General features: G+C 35.9%; 1 protein-coding gene across 1 annotated transcript in view; it reads left to right on the top strand.

Moving 5' to 3' along the window:
* The window catches only part of Gabrb2 (gamma-aminobutyric acid type A receptor subunit beta2), a 218,121-nt gene that overhangs the window by 179,175 nt on the left and 22,042 nt on the right, over positions 1–16,904 (top strand). The window contains exon 8 of the mRNA XM_074057711.1: positions 88–332. Coding sequence (XP_073913812.1) covers positions 88–332 — 245 coding nt within the window. The remainder of the gene's footprint in view (positions 1–87; positions 333–16,904) is intronic.

The following is a 16,904-nucleotide window of genomic DNA, read 5'->3' as shown; positions in this document are numbered from 1 at the left end:
TAGATGAGTAAAATTAACTTTTCCAGCTATTGTGGAGGCTGAAAGGAAATAAGAAGTTATTACTCTTAACTTTCTCTCTTTTTTCAGGAATTACAACTGTGCTAACAATGACCACAATCAACACCCACCTCCGGGAAACTCTCCCTAAAATCCCCTATGTGAAGGCCATTGACATGTACCTAATGGGGTGCTTTGTCTTTGTTTTCATGGCCCTTCTGGAATATGCATTGGTCAACTACATTTTCTTTGGGAGAGGACCCCAACGCCAAAAGAAAGCAGCTGAGAAGGCTGCTAGTGCCAACAATGAGAAGATGCGCCTGGATGTCAACAAGGTAAATACAGAGGGAAAGCCCTCCTTGCTTCTTAAACTCAAAGATAAATGCTTGTAATATGGTCAATGGCCTTGTTTAACTTAAGAGAAAACCAAGGCCCATGGAAAAGAATGGGTAACTTCCCTCAAATCACACAGATAATTAGTGAGGGAGACATAGAGCCCAAACTCATTACCCAAACTTGAATGCCCTTTTCATTATCGATAGGGTTGCCCAAACTTTCATCACCTAAGACTCACCTACCTAATTTTTTCCATGTATGAGTATAATACATTTTATTCTTACTTTATATTTCTTTAAATTTATTCAAGATTATTTTGATTTACAAACCAAGTTTAAGAATCATCACTTTCAGGTTTTGACAACAGTCCCCATGGAGCAAGCCCTCTTTAATTCCCAAATGTAACTTCATCTGGCTTCCTTTTATAGAACTCTCTGCATTAAACAGAATAAGTGTGTATGTATTTCCTCATACTCTAAATTTAGAAACTTTGAAATAGATAAGCAAAATGAGGCCTTGAGTTATATCTGTCTTAAACAGTGTTTATAAAGTAGTGTGTAATGTTGGGTTCAAAATAGTTCATAGGAAAACAGCAATACTTTTAAACAATCTGGAGTTATTAATCATAACAATACTTGATTATTTCATTGATATTTTAATGCTTCTAACTTCAGTTTAATTCCAGAAATAACACACAAATAATCTCTTCCCCTGATATTTATTTGGAGCAGACTGTATGGAAGATACTGATCCACTTGTATTCAATATAGATATTTGGTTTTGGACTAGTCTTTAATCAGAGGTACTTCTTTCTCAGATGAAATTAATGACACAAATCTTATGTGAAAGCCAATAAAACATGAGGTATAGGAGATCTTTAATTTCTTTCCAAAGCCCAACACTTCACATCTTTGGATTCTGTAGGTTGGTGGATCGCAAAAGCCAACCTAGTCTTAGGGCTCTCTTCAGCTGTCAAATGATAGAGTACTTTGTAAAGTCATTTAATGATTTGCTGGATATTGTAACCTTAATAAAGAAAAAGGAATGAATAAATAAAGCTATCTTACAGGATGGCAGTTTGAAATGAGTTTAACAATTGTCTAATGCAAGGCTGACTTAATAAGATAACATCTGATCTTTTTTCACTTTCATCTACTCTATTTTTCATACTAATTTGCATTTAAATGTAAGTTTAAGATCCAGGTGGTGGGGATTTTGCATAATGGAAACCTGCAAAGTTCTAAATTCAGTTGTACTGAGATGGAGGTAGGAAAAGGCTGGGCAGGAACCTTACAATAGTGAAAAGCACATCCTCCTGACTGAAGGGAGTCCCATAATTCAGGTGATAGAATACAAGAGACCAAAAAAATATACCTTGAAATCTTCCACTACAGTGGTTTTGTAAAAGGGATGGTTTTACATCCCAGAGAATTCTTAGAGTTGTGAGGAGACATTTTTAGTTGTCAGATTGGGAGAGGGCTGTTGCTAAGGACGCTAGTGTGTTGACAGGGTACTGCCAAACATCCCACAGTCTAGAAGACAGTTTCCCATAGCAGAGGCTTGTCCAGCCCAAGGCATCTCTCACCCTGATTTCAAATATGAGAAGACAAAACCCAGAAGAAAATTCTTTGTGTTATTCTTTAGCAAAAGTAGCTTCTTGGCACAATGGTTCTATAAAATATTTGGGAGTCAATCAAGTTCATTATTGCCCTCTTACTTACTAGCTGTGTAACAATAGACAAAACCAGCCTATCTGGCCCTTCAGTTTCCTCATCTGTGAAAAGGGGGCTAATTCCTCTGCCGTAATGTTATTATCATAAAATTAGATATAATGATGATGTATAAAGACAGTAACATAATTCTCAGTACCTGGTAAGCACTCAGTAAGTGCTGAATACTATAAAATCATAAAATATCATATGTGTTAAGCATTATTGCTTTTAAAATAAAATTAACCATCTCCTGGATTATTTGCAATGCTTGCTTGTGTTTTATTCAGTCATATTCCCAAAGTAGAATGATACATAGAAAACAATAACACATCTGAAACTGTTAAGTCAAAGCAAGGAATTTATTTTTCAGTGAGTGCTAGCTATAAAATTAGTAGCAAACTTTAGTGTTGTTTCTTAGGATGAAATACTTACAGCCATGGTGATTATTAAAACTAAAGATGCCCATGGAATATTCCAGATTCTCATGGTTTCCTTTTCAGCCAAGCATGAAAGATTAGAGGAAATCCACATTGGATTCTGATTGTACAATGCTTTTTTGTGTGTCAGCATCATGAATAATACCACTATTTTTTAAATCAAGAATGCCCCTTCTTTTCAACTGTAATTCTAAAGTTATTTTTTTCCAAGATTGGGCACATATAATCAACTGAGTATTGTTGTCTACTATGGAGAAAATCAGTTGCTAGGAGAAGGGTTGAATTTTTCCCCATTGCTAGTTCACCAGAGATGGAAGGAGTATGCCTGATCATCTAAAGTAATTCTTAAACTGTGTTCTGTCCTGAAGTCGGGGAGGAATGGAATGAAAAGCTGGCACTGCCTACCAGTGCCTGTCTTTTCTTATATTAGTTTCTCTTAATTTGTGTGTTTGTATATGGGTGTGTATGTTTGTGTGTGTGCATGTGCACCCTGGGATCAAACCCAGAGCATCCTGCATTCTACACAAGAGCTGTGCCACTTAAGTGAGGTTCCCACCCCCCATGTTTCTTTCTTTTGGGATAACATTGCTAACTTTGTGCAGGCTGACCTCAAACTCACGATCCTCCTGTCTCTACCTCCTGAGTAGCAGAAGTTATAGTCATGCACTACTACCATACTCGATTTTAACTTTTTTTTTCTTTTGAAGAAAGGAATTTGCAGCTTTACAAACAATTCCTATCCTCTCATTTAAGTGACATGAAAAATAAAGTCATGAGGGAAAATGCAACAAGCAAGGATGAATGGCAAGGTTTACCAAAGTTATGAGAGGTGCTCCACACTTAGTGTATACCCGTTGTTTGAACAATGAAAGATTTAAATGCAATCAAAATGCTCAGTCTGCATTAGTTACATATATATTTTCAACTTGGTTGACTTCTCTAAGAACATTTGACCTGGCTCCACGTGACAGTCTGTAAGCAAGTGACACCTTCACACTTGTCTTCATGAGACGATTAAGATGTAGAATAGTAAGATTTTAGTATTCTACATGAGGACTACTAAATATATTTCCAAGTGTCCTCTGCAGCAGTACAAAATTTATTATCCTGTCTCCCCCCAAAAAATGAAAATAAAAATAAAGAAGAAAAAGAAAAATATATATCTATCCATGTGTTAATAGTCTTTGCTGTTGTCCCTTGCATTTGAGTGTGTGTAGGTGTGTGTGTGTCTGAGTGTGTGTGTGTGTCTCCTTTCTATTAGAATTTGCTTTTGATTGATTTCCTTCCCTGGTTAACTTAATGATGCTTCCTGGCTTATTTTTCTGCCAATTACTAAGTCTGAGAGTATTTGAGAATCTAGCTATTCTTCCCTTTCATAACCTTGTTATTGCACATTTGAAATGCCTCCAGTATTCTTCCTGTGTTGAGAAATCCACAACCACCAGTTTTCTGAATAAAGCTATACCAGAAAGATCCCCATTCGAGGGTGTTCTTATTCTGCATTCAGGGTTTGTGACTCTGCATTGTCTTTATCCATTGTGCTTAATAAACTTTTGTACTGCAAAGCCATAAAATTCTTTCCAATGTATTTCTACTACTTGTAATTAAAATTTTAAAACATACATTTTAAAAAATCCACCTGATTAGTAATTCTCCCATTGGTCTTTCTTTATGCTTTCTAAGGACCAGTAGCATTTATCTAAATCCTGTTACTTTAGCCACCAGTCCTAATCCAATGGCATCAGTCAACTTAATTAGCACATTCTCTACTTTGTCTTCCAGATTTTTTATAAAGATATTAAACAAAATGGGACCCAATATCGATCCTTGTGGGACCCTACTGGAAACCTCTCCCCAACTAGATGGACTACCAATTACGATTTCTCTCTATATACGGTTAGATAGCCAGTTTTTAATCCATTTATTTATATTTCTGTTGACACCAATTTGTGCAGCTGTTCCCTTTAAAATAATGTTTGGGATTTTTGCAGATATTTATAGACATCTAGTCACAGAGATTTGGGGATAAGTTAAATGTGTTCGTGAGATGTTAGTGGGGTTCTCCCAGGTTTGTTTTTTCAATATAGCTGTGGTGGACCTAAGGCTCACTGTTTCATTGAGGAATTATTGTTGTTCTAGACAAGGAAAGCAAATGGATCACAATTGGCATTCCTTCTCAGTTGTACAGAGAAACCCATGTCATGATATACTCTGGTATTTCCTGGTTTTGTTGGTGGTGGGTTTTTGTTTTGTATTTTTATTTTGTTTTGCTAGTTGAGTGAGTAGAAAATCAAATATTTTTTGCTTTTGGTTAGCTCAGAATCCAGAATCTTATACTCTTTGTCCTGGATTATTAACTTGTGTCTAAGAATGCTATGCTTGCATCAAGTCCTTGTTGCTTATTTTACAAATAAGTGTTATCTTAGCAGTCTATAACTATTCTAATCATAGATAAAAAATAATAATTGAAATTATTCCTTATCTGAACTTAGGACTTAAATGGATTTTAAAGATAGTTTATTTTTGTTAATACTTAGAGTTTAGTTGATAAATCCTCATGTGTTTGTGATCTTAATTGGGAAATTTTTACTCCTATTGCCTTCCAAATTAGAGGAAGAGAATGACGATTATAATTGTCATTCCTTATCATCCACTACTTGTCCAAGTACAATTTTTAAAACTTCTCTTGCTAGTGAAGCAGTAAATAATATTGAATGCTTGTGAATGTTTCCTATGAGGACTTGATGCCAGATTGTGTCTTCTAAGTATTCTGTTCTTCCTTAATTTTATTGCTTTGACTTTAGAATCCTTGATACCTGATTGTCTTACCTTTGCACTAGGGGACAGGTCTGGATAATCTATTAAACTGCTAACTTTGGTGTCTTGTTACTTTTTGACTTCATGACTTGTTATGAAATTATTTAACAAATGATAATAGATTCTGGGAGAAAAGCTGTTAGAAAGTTTACAAATAGCTATTTTAGACTTAATCCCCTCAAAATTCCAGCACTATGGCTGAGTTTTCAGGCTACATCATTTATGCTGTTGATGCTGTTCTTATTTGTTAACTTTACTCTTGTTGAGATTAAAGTGGATTGGTTTGATTGAGCACTATACTGTGTAGAATTTAATGATGTAGACGATAACATGAATGAAAGATGGAATTTGTGTTTATGATGAGAAGGTGTTTGAAGAACATATTTTTCAAAACAAAAATGAAAGCACAATATGTGACTGATTCAATGATTGGGCAAAGCCACATGAAAATTCAGAATATCTTCATACTATGAGGACATTGTGAGAAAAGTTTGCTTCTTTGGTGAATTAAATTATTTAGTTGATGGTTTGAAAACGTTAATACTCCATCATTCAAAGATCAGGACCTTGTTTTTTTCCAAAATTCTTCCACCATTTTCCTGAAATGTGTTGTTAAAAAGATGTTCAGTGATTTACATTGAAGTATAAATTTGAACGTCTTCTGTTTTTATAATTTTCTCTTCAGATGTGTTGTTGTTCTGTCCTTTGAATCCTCTTTTAAGTTCATATCCAGAGCATGAAATAAGGATTGATGTTCTGCAGTTTTAATGATGAGGCTTTTAATTAAATCTGTGACCTGTAAAAGCATTGAGATGTATATGACAATCCTAAGAGGCGCTAAGAAACTTGGTGGATTTTACAGTCAGACTGCAGTGGGTTCACAGTGTGGCATTGTCTTCTATGAACTGTGTGACATTGGACATTTTAACCTTTCAAGTTCCTCAACTGAAAGTGAAAAACACTAATTTCTGCCTTATGGAGCTGTTGGCTAGATTAAGTGAGATAATTGTCTGTGGGACTTTGTAGAGTACCAGTCAAGAGCGCTAAATGAAGAATTGCTCTTGTTCTCAAGATGGCAATGGGGAGTGTAGAATATTCTTACTTTTTTTAGCTTTGTTACTAATCTTCTGATTATAAAAGTGATCCATAATTATTCTTAGAAACATGTCAAAAGGCAGTGGAAACCTCCATTAGTGACATGCATAATCATCACTAACATCACTGTGAACTCAGACTACTGACATCGTTTTATGTAAATAAACATATTCTCCAATTGTATAAACTTAACTTACCTTTGCTTATCTTTAAGTATATACATCATTTCCAATGGCTCCATTTTACTTACTGTGGGCACCGATTTATTTAACGTTTATGTAGTACACACTTAGCGTTAGTATGCAGATTGCTTCCAAAGGGTTTTCCATTACAAACAACTCTAAAATAAATGTCATTGCTAACAGATTTGCATACCATCAACTCCTGATGTGTTTCTTAAAATGGAATTGCTGTGTCCACAGTTATGTGTCTGTAAAATGAAATGTTGGTATATATTCCCAATTCATTCCCTAAAATGTTCTGCTGTAATTTACATACCCACTGGCATCACAGAGCAGTGTGGCAGTACCTATACATACACACATACAGGCAATCACCTCACATCTAAAAATGAGGAAAAAACCAGAAAACTAATGTTTACTTCAGTCCAATTGTTAAAGACATTAGAATGGAGAAATGGAAGAATCAAAAAATCATGCAGTTTTTCTCCTTTCGGTCCAAAAGTTGCAGAAAATAAAACAGTAATAGAACAACAAAAGCAACCAACACCCAACTCAAATGAGGCTCTACAGAGAAGCAGAGATGCATGAGTTAAAGCCACTATTAATATAAGCAGAATCCAAAGAAATCTACCCCAGCTATGGATGAGCAAAGAGAAAACCCAATAGCAGCATCTCTATCAAAATGGAGAACCTAAGCAAAGAAACAGCATGACCACCCTGGAAAAAAACTATCAAATGAGATGGAGGAAGGGACTTGGCATTTAAAAGACAGATAATAACTCTTATTGAAACACAACAGTTATATCTCAGAGTAAATTAAAAATTTTCATGACAATTTTTTCTTACTAAAAATTGAAAGAGAATGGAAACAAGAATCAGAAATGAGATAGTAAACAAATGGAAATTAAAAGGGAGAAACTAAAGGAAAAGTTATTTTTATAGAAACCAATAAATGAAAGTGTCTAAGAATGTTATATTTGCACCTAAAATTAACAAGATTGAGAGAAAAAGTTGACTCGCACTGCAAGAGACCATCTAGCCCAGAAGGTTCCAACAATAATTCATACCAAATATTAAAAATCAAGCCTTCAAAGATTCTGAAGTTCTTACAGGTCAAAGCAGGAAAAATAAAGCTTCCAACACCATGTTTTTAAAAAGAAGTTTGTTTGCCAGTGAGTCCTGCCTGGTTCCCTCTGCTGCCTACCTTTGAGCTGGTGGCTCAGGTGCTCCTCAACCTTAAGGTCTGAAAATGTCTGGATGGGAAGTGGAAGGGAAAGCCAGGATCCCGTAAAATGTCCTTAGCCATACTCCACATACGGCTGACAAACTTGCTGTTTGTTTTGTTTTTCTCTCTGATGTTCCAACTAAGACAAAGTTAGAAGCTTTGCTTTAAAAAGTTCACCGTTCTACTTGGTGAATGTAGACCTCCCACCTTAGCTCAAAACCAAAGTAATAATAAAGTTATGAATAGAGCTAGCATCTACAAAGTTGACAACTTTTTTTTTATTATTAGCATATTATTGTTGTACTGGGGTACATTGTGACATTTATAAATGTTCTTACAATATATCACAGTTAAATTCACCCCCTCCATCATTCTCCTTTATCCTTCCTCCCCCATTCCTGGAATAGTTTCAACAAGTCTCATTTTTCCATTTTCATACATGAGGACATAATATTTCACCATTTTCATCCTTCTACACCCTTTCTTTATGTCCTCCCCCTTCCCGCTGGAACCAAACACCCAGGCAGGACCTGTTTTATCTTCCTGTTCTCTGTTCTTAAAAAAAAGCAGTTTTGTGTGTTTAAGATAGTTACACACTGTGTTTCATTGACATTTCCATGTACACATGTATATTAGGAAAGTTAACTGACATGGGTGGGACTAGAAATAGGTACTCAGCATCACTACTATCATCTAGGCTTTTTGAAAAATTATCATCTAAGGGAATTGAATGAGAAAAATAAGGAATAGGGAAAGGAAAGAGAAATGAATTCAGTAAGAAATTCACTCAAACCAAAAACATATATATATTATTTTATTTAAGCAAAATTCAAGGGAATTGACTAGAAAAAACCTTTTAAACTAGCATGACTTTCCTGTATAGATTACATCAGCAATAACAAAAGAAGACGAAAGGAATGAAAAGAGAACTTTTACCAAAAGTTTTAATGAAAGAAAACTTTATTTAAAAAACATTTTTATAGTCAACATTTTAAAGGGATTAATTCTAACCATTTAATAAAATTTCATTTGACACCATGGGCTTTAATTTTAGTTTCATTTCTTTGGTGGTTTGTGTTGGAAATTGAACACAGTAAATCTAATGTTTATAAATATATATAGACATAGATACATAGATAGAAATAAAGATATCTTTTATATATGTACTTATACATCTATGGAAAAAGGAAAGTGAAAACTAGTGAGAGATGACCATCCCTGATCTAAGTTTAAATGAAATACAAAAACACCACAAAAATCCACTATAATGCTGGCCCATTGTCTCTATATAAAAAGAAAAGAAACTGCCTTAGAAACGTACAACAAGATTTTAATAAGATTTAATAGGATTTGTATTTTGAGAATGTGTGAGTTATTAATAAACTCTGGTGAGTAACTGTTTGAGAATATTAAAATGTAGTGCCATATATCTAACTTACTGCTGCTTCCAAATTATATATGAGATAAGTCAGAAATCAATCTAATTGTTAAAGAGGAAAAATACATAAAAAGCAAAAAGTTATGTATGAGTGTTTTAATAACATAGGTTAAGTAAGCATGAGAGAAAGTCCAGAATCCAACAAGGAAAGAAAATATGTATTTGAGATTGTAGCAATATTCGTACCCATACTTTTTCTCTCTCTCTCTTTTACCATTCCTATCAGGTAGACCTGTTCTTTCTGCAGTGAATACAATATCTTTGTCCTCTTTCTAACTACAATTTAAAGCACATATTTATTTTCATTACATAATTGCAAAAATTTGAGAAATGAAAACCATCTGAATCTCACTTTTTCCACTGGGAAAAACACCAGCACATCCTGTAGTAAGATTTTTGTGTGTCTATTATTTCTACTTATGCCTCCGTGTGAACAGATTCTCTCACTCTTCAGTAGTATTGATTATTGACTGCTCTTTGGAGCTTACAACGAGTACAGTCTTGCCATTTTAATTTTCACATCCTACATTTCTTAAACAATTGACTATTGTTTCACACATGTATGTGTACTGTTTGAGTTGACTTCTCTGAGAATCGCTTATTCATATTTTTATCCATTTTTCATAAGCTCTCTTTGTTTCTAGTTTAACACATCTAAGCATACTAAAGATACTAGTCCTTTACTGGTGGATGGTTTTCAGGTGTTTTTTCCCAAGTTCTTACTCATGCCTTAAGTTTTACATTTTTGTATTAACAGTCATTTGTATATTTGCAATCATGTCTCTTCTGAAATGGCTAACATCTTTGAAACTCTAGTCTAAGCATGTAGTTCCCTAACTTTTGAGAGATTTTTAAGATGTCATTCAATGTTTTACATTTTGATTTTAATCTATCTTGAATAATGTATTATGGTGGGTATAAGAAATGGTCAACTTTATATTTTTCAAAGGTTAAAGCGGTAGCACAGATTTGATTTCTTTTTTTAAAGTTTGTTCTCCAGTGGTTAATTTTGCAGAGTGAGGTGGGATGGTAGGAGCAGTTCCAGTTGTCATTTTCTGTCTTTCTTTATGCTTAAACTGTTACAATTTTAGTATGTTTCACTTTTGAAATTTAAGAAAGTGTGTATGTTCTGTGCATTTATATTTTTTCACCTGTCTTGCCAGTACAACCTTTTCATTGCATTTTCTCTTTCTCACACACACACACACACACACCACTCACCATACCTAGTACACATGTATGAACAATTTGCAAACACAGTTCCTACTTCTTCCATTTCTTCTTATATCATTTAAGAGTAATAAGGAAATATTTTAGTGTTCCATATAAATATGACATTTTAGGGCAAGGCATAGTGGCACAAGTCTGTAATCCCAGCTACTCTGGAGACAGATTTAGAGGAATTGTGAGTTGAGGCAAGCCCAGATGAAAAAGTCAGTGCCATTCTATCTCAAAACAAACTGGGTATCATGGTGCACAACTGTAATCTGAGCTATTCAGGAAGTCAGGGAGAAGGAGCTCAGCCCCAGGCTGGCCTGGGCCAAAGTGCAAGACCCTATATGAAAAATAAACTAAAGCAAATGTACTGGGGGTGTGGCTCAAGGGATAGAGTGCTGAGTTCAAACCTCAGCACCACTAATAAACAAATAATGACACATCTTATATTTCTAATGATTATTGCTAGAAAGAGGGAAGGAGGAAGAGAGAGAGAGAGAAACATAAAGGGAGAGAGGGAGGGAGGAATAAAGAAAGAAAAAGAACTGTCCATGGTCTGGCCAAGACAGTGACTACTACCCTGAGCCTCACCATATCCATGCTGAGGACCCACCGTTCCTGCTATCAATATTGTCACTAAAGTTTCAAGATTCCAGTGACCAAGAGGTCTCTGATATTTCTCTTCCAAGCTCTTGTTAAAAATAGGGAAGTGATTTCAGCAGTCTCATTTGCCTTAAAAATCATACAATTCTAGAATGTTCATTGAGTCTTCTTCCCTGAGTTCTGCTACCTCCTTTTAGTTAAATCCATCATCATTTCTTTCTACTACAAGCTGTTGGCAATTAATTGATAATGTATATATACTTTATACAGGATCTATATCTTACTGTTTCTTATAGAACATTGCTTTCAACAAGTTTCCCTTGGAAAAATGTGGAAACCAGTCTATAGAGAAATGTAAAATAATTTCCTGGGTTGCCAATAACTAAAAATATTTTGGATCTAATTCCTGTCCTAAAAATGACTCATCTAAAAAGATATGCTTCTTATACTAAATAAATTAGAAAATAATTTAAATACTTGTAAGTTATAGAGTAGTAAATAATTGAACAGGCAGGTACATTAGATTATAATAATATGTCCTGGGATAGTATTTACACATTTTCAGTGTGATTTCTGAGTTAGTTCATTTAATTATCTCCATAACCACCAGATGCACAGGGACTTGGCATAATCCCCATTTTATGAGAAAATGAAAAGAGGCACCCAGGAAGGCACTGATGGCAGAGGTTCCCAGAGCCAAAGCTCGTGGAATCCTGCAACCATGCCTTTCCCCCTGCATGAGTCAGGTACTCACTGAGTCACTGCCCTGCAAGCTGGCATACAACTAAGACCCAGGTCCTTTCAATTTGGTTCTATTTTTATTTCCCAATACTAGAACTTACAACCAATGAGTTAAATTTTATAAATATGTTTATTCTTTTAGAAAACCTAGGTCACTACTAAATAAAACTTAATAAACCACAGGAAATGTCTATATCTAATACCATGTGTCCTTTTTCAAGACACATGCTCAATTTCCATTCTAGAATTTGGACTACAACACCTCTCACATTCCCTGTCACCTAACGGGATCTCCAAAAGAGGACAGACTCTGCTGCAGTGGATTGTGACATAGTCTATAAGAAAAAACGTGCAATAATTTTCAGTTTTAAAACAAAAAAAAATCACCTTTTTAAAGCTCTCAAAGTTAGTATGAAATGTGTATACCATGAATATTTACTCTTCATTTGTGTTTTGTGTCCCTTTTACAGTACTTATTTTACACTAGGTAAAACTCTGATTCTAGAGAAAATTGTAACAAGTCTACTATCTTGAAAGCAATTCTTCCTGAAAAAACTCAAAGAAATATTTGAACATGGGGGAGAAAGGAAGGGAAGGAAGGAATAAAGGGGGGGGGGTAGAGGAGGGAGGGATGGTAAGAAGGGAAGAAGAAAAGAGAGGGAGGGAGCAAGGGGAAAGAAAGAAAGAAAAGGAAACTGTTTTAGGGATGTCTGTGGGATCAAGGGCTGGCATCAAATTTTTATTAGCCATGCTTCTATTAATATTGAATTATTTTTTATAAAGCACTACCTTCAGCAAGTATCTTTTTATGTTCCCGGAGAAATTAGGAATTTTTTATGGCTTCTGCTGCAAAGAGATTTGCCAGGTTGCTTGATGCTTGTTTAATTTTGGCAAAGAGTACCGAGGGAGACATAACAAAAATGGACTCTGACATAATTTTGAAATGTCCCTCAGCAATCAACAGCTGTCTCTTTGCCTCTCAACATTTCTGCTGGCTTCACCATTTCTAATTCTGGAGACTAGACCAGCTTACAGGGCACCACAACCAGTTTCCTCCTCTGAGTCAGAAGATACCTGCGTTGGTCCCTGAAAGTATAGTTAGAGCTAAGACTCTATGAGTCAAGGGAGAGGAAGACAGCTCACCATAGTTGCTGCCCTGAGAGTATCCTGTAACAATGAGTCCTCATATGGGAATACTTCTATAGCAAGTACTTAAGTTTCCCTAGTCTAGAACCAGGGATTATCGGTAGTATTACTTTAATTTCACAAATTTTTGGGTTAAAGGTGTGTTGATGCAATATACATATACAGTATGCATTGATCAAACAAAGGAATTTATGTTTCATTACCTTATAATTATTTCATGTTGGAACCTTTAACTTCCTCTCCTCTAGTTCTTCATAAGATACACAATAGTTTATTTTGAACTGCTCACCCTCTGTGCTATAGCTCACTAGACCTTATTCTGTCTTGGTACCCCATTACCCAACCTCCTTCCATCACCCCTACTTCACACACCTCCACAATCTCTTGTAAGTACAATTCTCATTTCCGATGGACATTTTTAGCTCAAGGATTGTTTAATGTAACAGCCGAGTATGCTAACCCCCCTGAAGCCTGAAACACGAGCTGTGTTTCAATGAGCTGCTTTCAGATACACTTTGTTCCCCAAATAACCACCACTTGCAGGATAGCATTAAACTTTCCTCATTAGGGATACAGATTCAGAAGAAAATCCTGAATGTGTTGCTCACTCAGCATGTAGTTATCCAGTTGTTGTTCTATCTGATAGTTGAACACTCTGATAGTTAAAAGGTGCAGTCAGACCTAGCTTGAACAAACAAACTTGATCTTAGACTGCAGACAGCGCACAGCTCAAGCTCCATGTGTGTCACTCAGTTTTCTCATTTGTACAATGAGGCTTATAGTTCCACCATGGAAAGTTGGCTTTAAGAATTACATGAGGAAGCACATAAAAAATAGTTGGGACAGCATCTGTTATTTGATTAGCCATAACTGTGAATTTGTCTAACGTGAAAGAATCACACAGAACGCACACTTTTTCTGTTGCTTAAGACTCATTTCTGTAGTATCACTCAATAGTGTCATCTCACTGAGTCAGATCAAATTGTCCACTGCCCGTGTAACATTCTTATCCTAGTACGTGGTACTGAGAATGGACTGTGTATGCTACTGATTTTCACAGGAGGAAGATGTTGCCTTTAGACACTTTCAGGAAAAGTTTTACAGAGTAAAAGCACATTTAAATGAAACTAGGGGGGTGGCTATTACTTCTCAGTTCAGCAAGGATATATGCATCTACCTTATAACAGCATTTCACCCTGAAAGGGGTTAAGTGATCTCATTTTATAAGGGAAGAAACTAATTCCTAGATATGGGGAGCATCTAGCAGTTAAATAACAAAGACCAGACTCTACCCCACTTCTCTGGCATAACCAGACTATGGTACAGCACTGCCTTCCATTCCTTGACTTGACAATACATAATAATTTGACCTGCATTGGACCTCAATCTTTTTGTTCCAGCAAAGCATCTCTGATCAGTGTGAATCCACAGGAAGACTTTCTGGTACAGTGGAAAAGGCTCTGTCCCTGCCTGTCCCCACTGTGTAGCACTAAGCAAGATACTTCCCATCTCTGAACTATGGATAACATCTCTTTTATTTTTATTTTATCATTTTTACACTTACTCACGTGGGTATACAAAGGTAACATTCATTTACCAAGAGATTACCTGAACCAGGAACTCTGGTACCTAAACCAGGAACTTGAATTATATTCCACCACTCCCTGCCCCAAACCAGCATTACACAGTGGCTAATCCTGAAATTGCCAGTACTCTAATAAATAGTCCTTAGCTCAATTCCTGTGTCACTTAATCAGTTTTCTGATTTCCCAAGTATATAAATAAAGTTTAGCAAATTCCTTAAACAGCTCTAATATTCACAGAACTTAAAAGCTTGTAGATTAACTACATATGCCTAAGAGTCCCCAAAATTTCCCTGATGTCCCAAGCTCTGAGAAAAGTAACACATTCTAAGTCACTCAACTAGTAAGTAGAAAACCTGGGTTTTGAGTACAGTTTTGCTTGCTTTTGTTTGTTTTGAGAGTTTTAAATGTTTGACCCTGTGCTCAGTTGGAATTTTATTGTTTAGCACATTAGATTATCAGTTGGATATTATATTCTTTCCTATCTTCTAAGTCCATAAATTTTTTCTTCATTTCCCAGCCCTGGCTGTAGCCTATGTGTTAAAGACTTTAGTAAGTTTCACTGTCATCTTCAGATCTTGGAGTCAGGGTTACCCCTGGTGCTAGAGTGGAGTGGAGGGATGGTTAGATTAACAACCATTCTCCTGACAAGAGAATTGGGAACTGAGGGATTGATGGTGCATTTGAGAAGTACTCACAGGGGTAATTTGCTGTGAACTAATCGAATGCACAGGAGCCCCCAGACTGCACTGTGCAAGGGATCCCTGGCTGAGCTGGATTTCATTGGCTCCTCTGCAGCTCACTCTTCTCTGAGGGTTTAGTCAGATCCTTGATTATGATTAATTCAGAATCCTGAAAGGTGAGTATGTGCCAGCACACACACACGTATACATCAGCAATTAATTTTTCCACTCTTTACTATAAGGAGGATAAAGACTCCATTTAGCATATTTGAATAGCTACTCAAGGCTTTTGGATAATTCCTTTTAGGTATTTTTTTGGAAGGGTGGGAATCCCATAGCCATTGACTTTTAGAATTTCAAGAGATCTAAAGTATCATTTATCCCACTGCCTCTCAATCCTCAACATGCATTGAAATCACTTAGGCATATTGTAGAAGTGCAGATTCTTCCAGTAGATCTAGGACAAGGTTTGAGAGTTTACACTTCTTACACACTCCCCAGTGGTGCCAAAGTCAACCAGGGACCATATAAAATAGTAAGGAAATAGCCCAGGGAATGCAAATGAGTTTCACTTTGAGTACCAACTCTGCATCACTCATGGTTGCTACCTTGAGAGTTACACCAAAGATGCTCCGCTTTAGTCTGGGACCTTCTGGTCAATTAGCAGAGCCTGCCATAGACTTAAAAAGAGGTAATATCACCCACCAGAATTCTCTCACCTTAACATGCAGAATCTGAAACCCAGAAATTTCAGTGACTTACTCAGGATCCCACACGCCAGTAAGTGGTTTTAGACTAGGACTAAATAAAGATAGAATATAAACCTAGATTTTTTCCCCTCTTAGTTACACATTTTAATCATAGATTTCATATAAAGCCATTTTAAAATATCTTTCTTCAGTTCTATAATTGGCAGAAGCAGTCACAGAATCCAATTTGGACTCAAGAAGCTAGGAGACTCAGCGTAGGTTAGCCTCTGAAAAGCTCCACAACTTTTGGAAAAGAATTTTTCTGGGCTTAAGTTTTCATGTCTGTGAGATGAGCAGGTTCATACTTGGTTTATTCTGGTGTCATAGACAGCAACAAGCTAAAAGGTCTGAAAAAAAATCTTTGGCAAAACATAAGTGACTTAAATAAATGGAGGAGATTTTTTGTTAAGAATGCTGTAAGGTAACACTAAAATTTCCTCAAAAGATTATTACACACACACACAACCTTACATAGTCCTAGGTTGAATTTTATTGGAAATGACAGCAGATTACTGTTTTGGACTTTAATTGAGACTCTTGTAATTTTTTTCTGACCATGTTTAAGGTATATGGCCTGTAAAAAAGCAAAATGGGAATGGGGAGAGAGAAAGAGAGAGAGAGAGAGAGAACATACAAGTCAACCAGAATAATAGTATCTTGTTCTGAGATGAGACGACTTTCATTAAAAACAAGGCTTCATGTTTCTTCATTCATGTTCAGAAAGAGATGAGGATTTAAAAAAATAATCATAATCCTCTATCAAACCTCCCCTTTCTCCTCATTGTTCCTGCTGACATAGTCCTCCCCATCCTGAGTCAGTCTCTTCTAAGGAGAGGAAGCACTGAGACTGGCTTAAAGCAATCAGGCTCATGCCTGAAATAGGAAGTCAGTGTCTACTAGTGTTGTGATGGAGGGATAGATTCAAAGAAAACGTCCACCACGAGA

This window comes from Castor canadensis, chromosome 16 (assembly GCF_047511655.1).
Source record: "Castor canadensis chromosome 16, mCasCan1.hap1v2, whole genome shotgun sequence".
Taxonomy (NCBI): Eukaryota; Metazoa; Chordata; class Mammalia; order Rodentia; family Castoridae; genus Castor; species Castor canadensis.
Note: the sequence above shows the minus strand (reverse complement) of the source record. Positions and strands in the feature narration are given on the sequence as shown.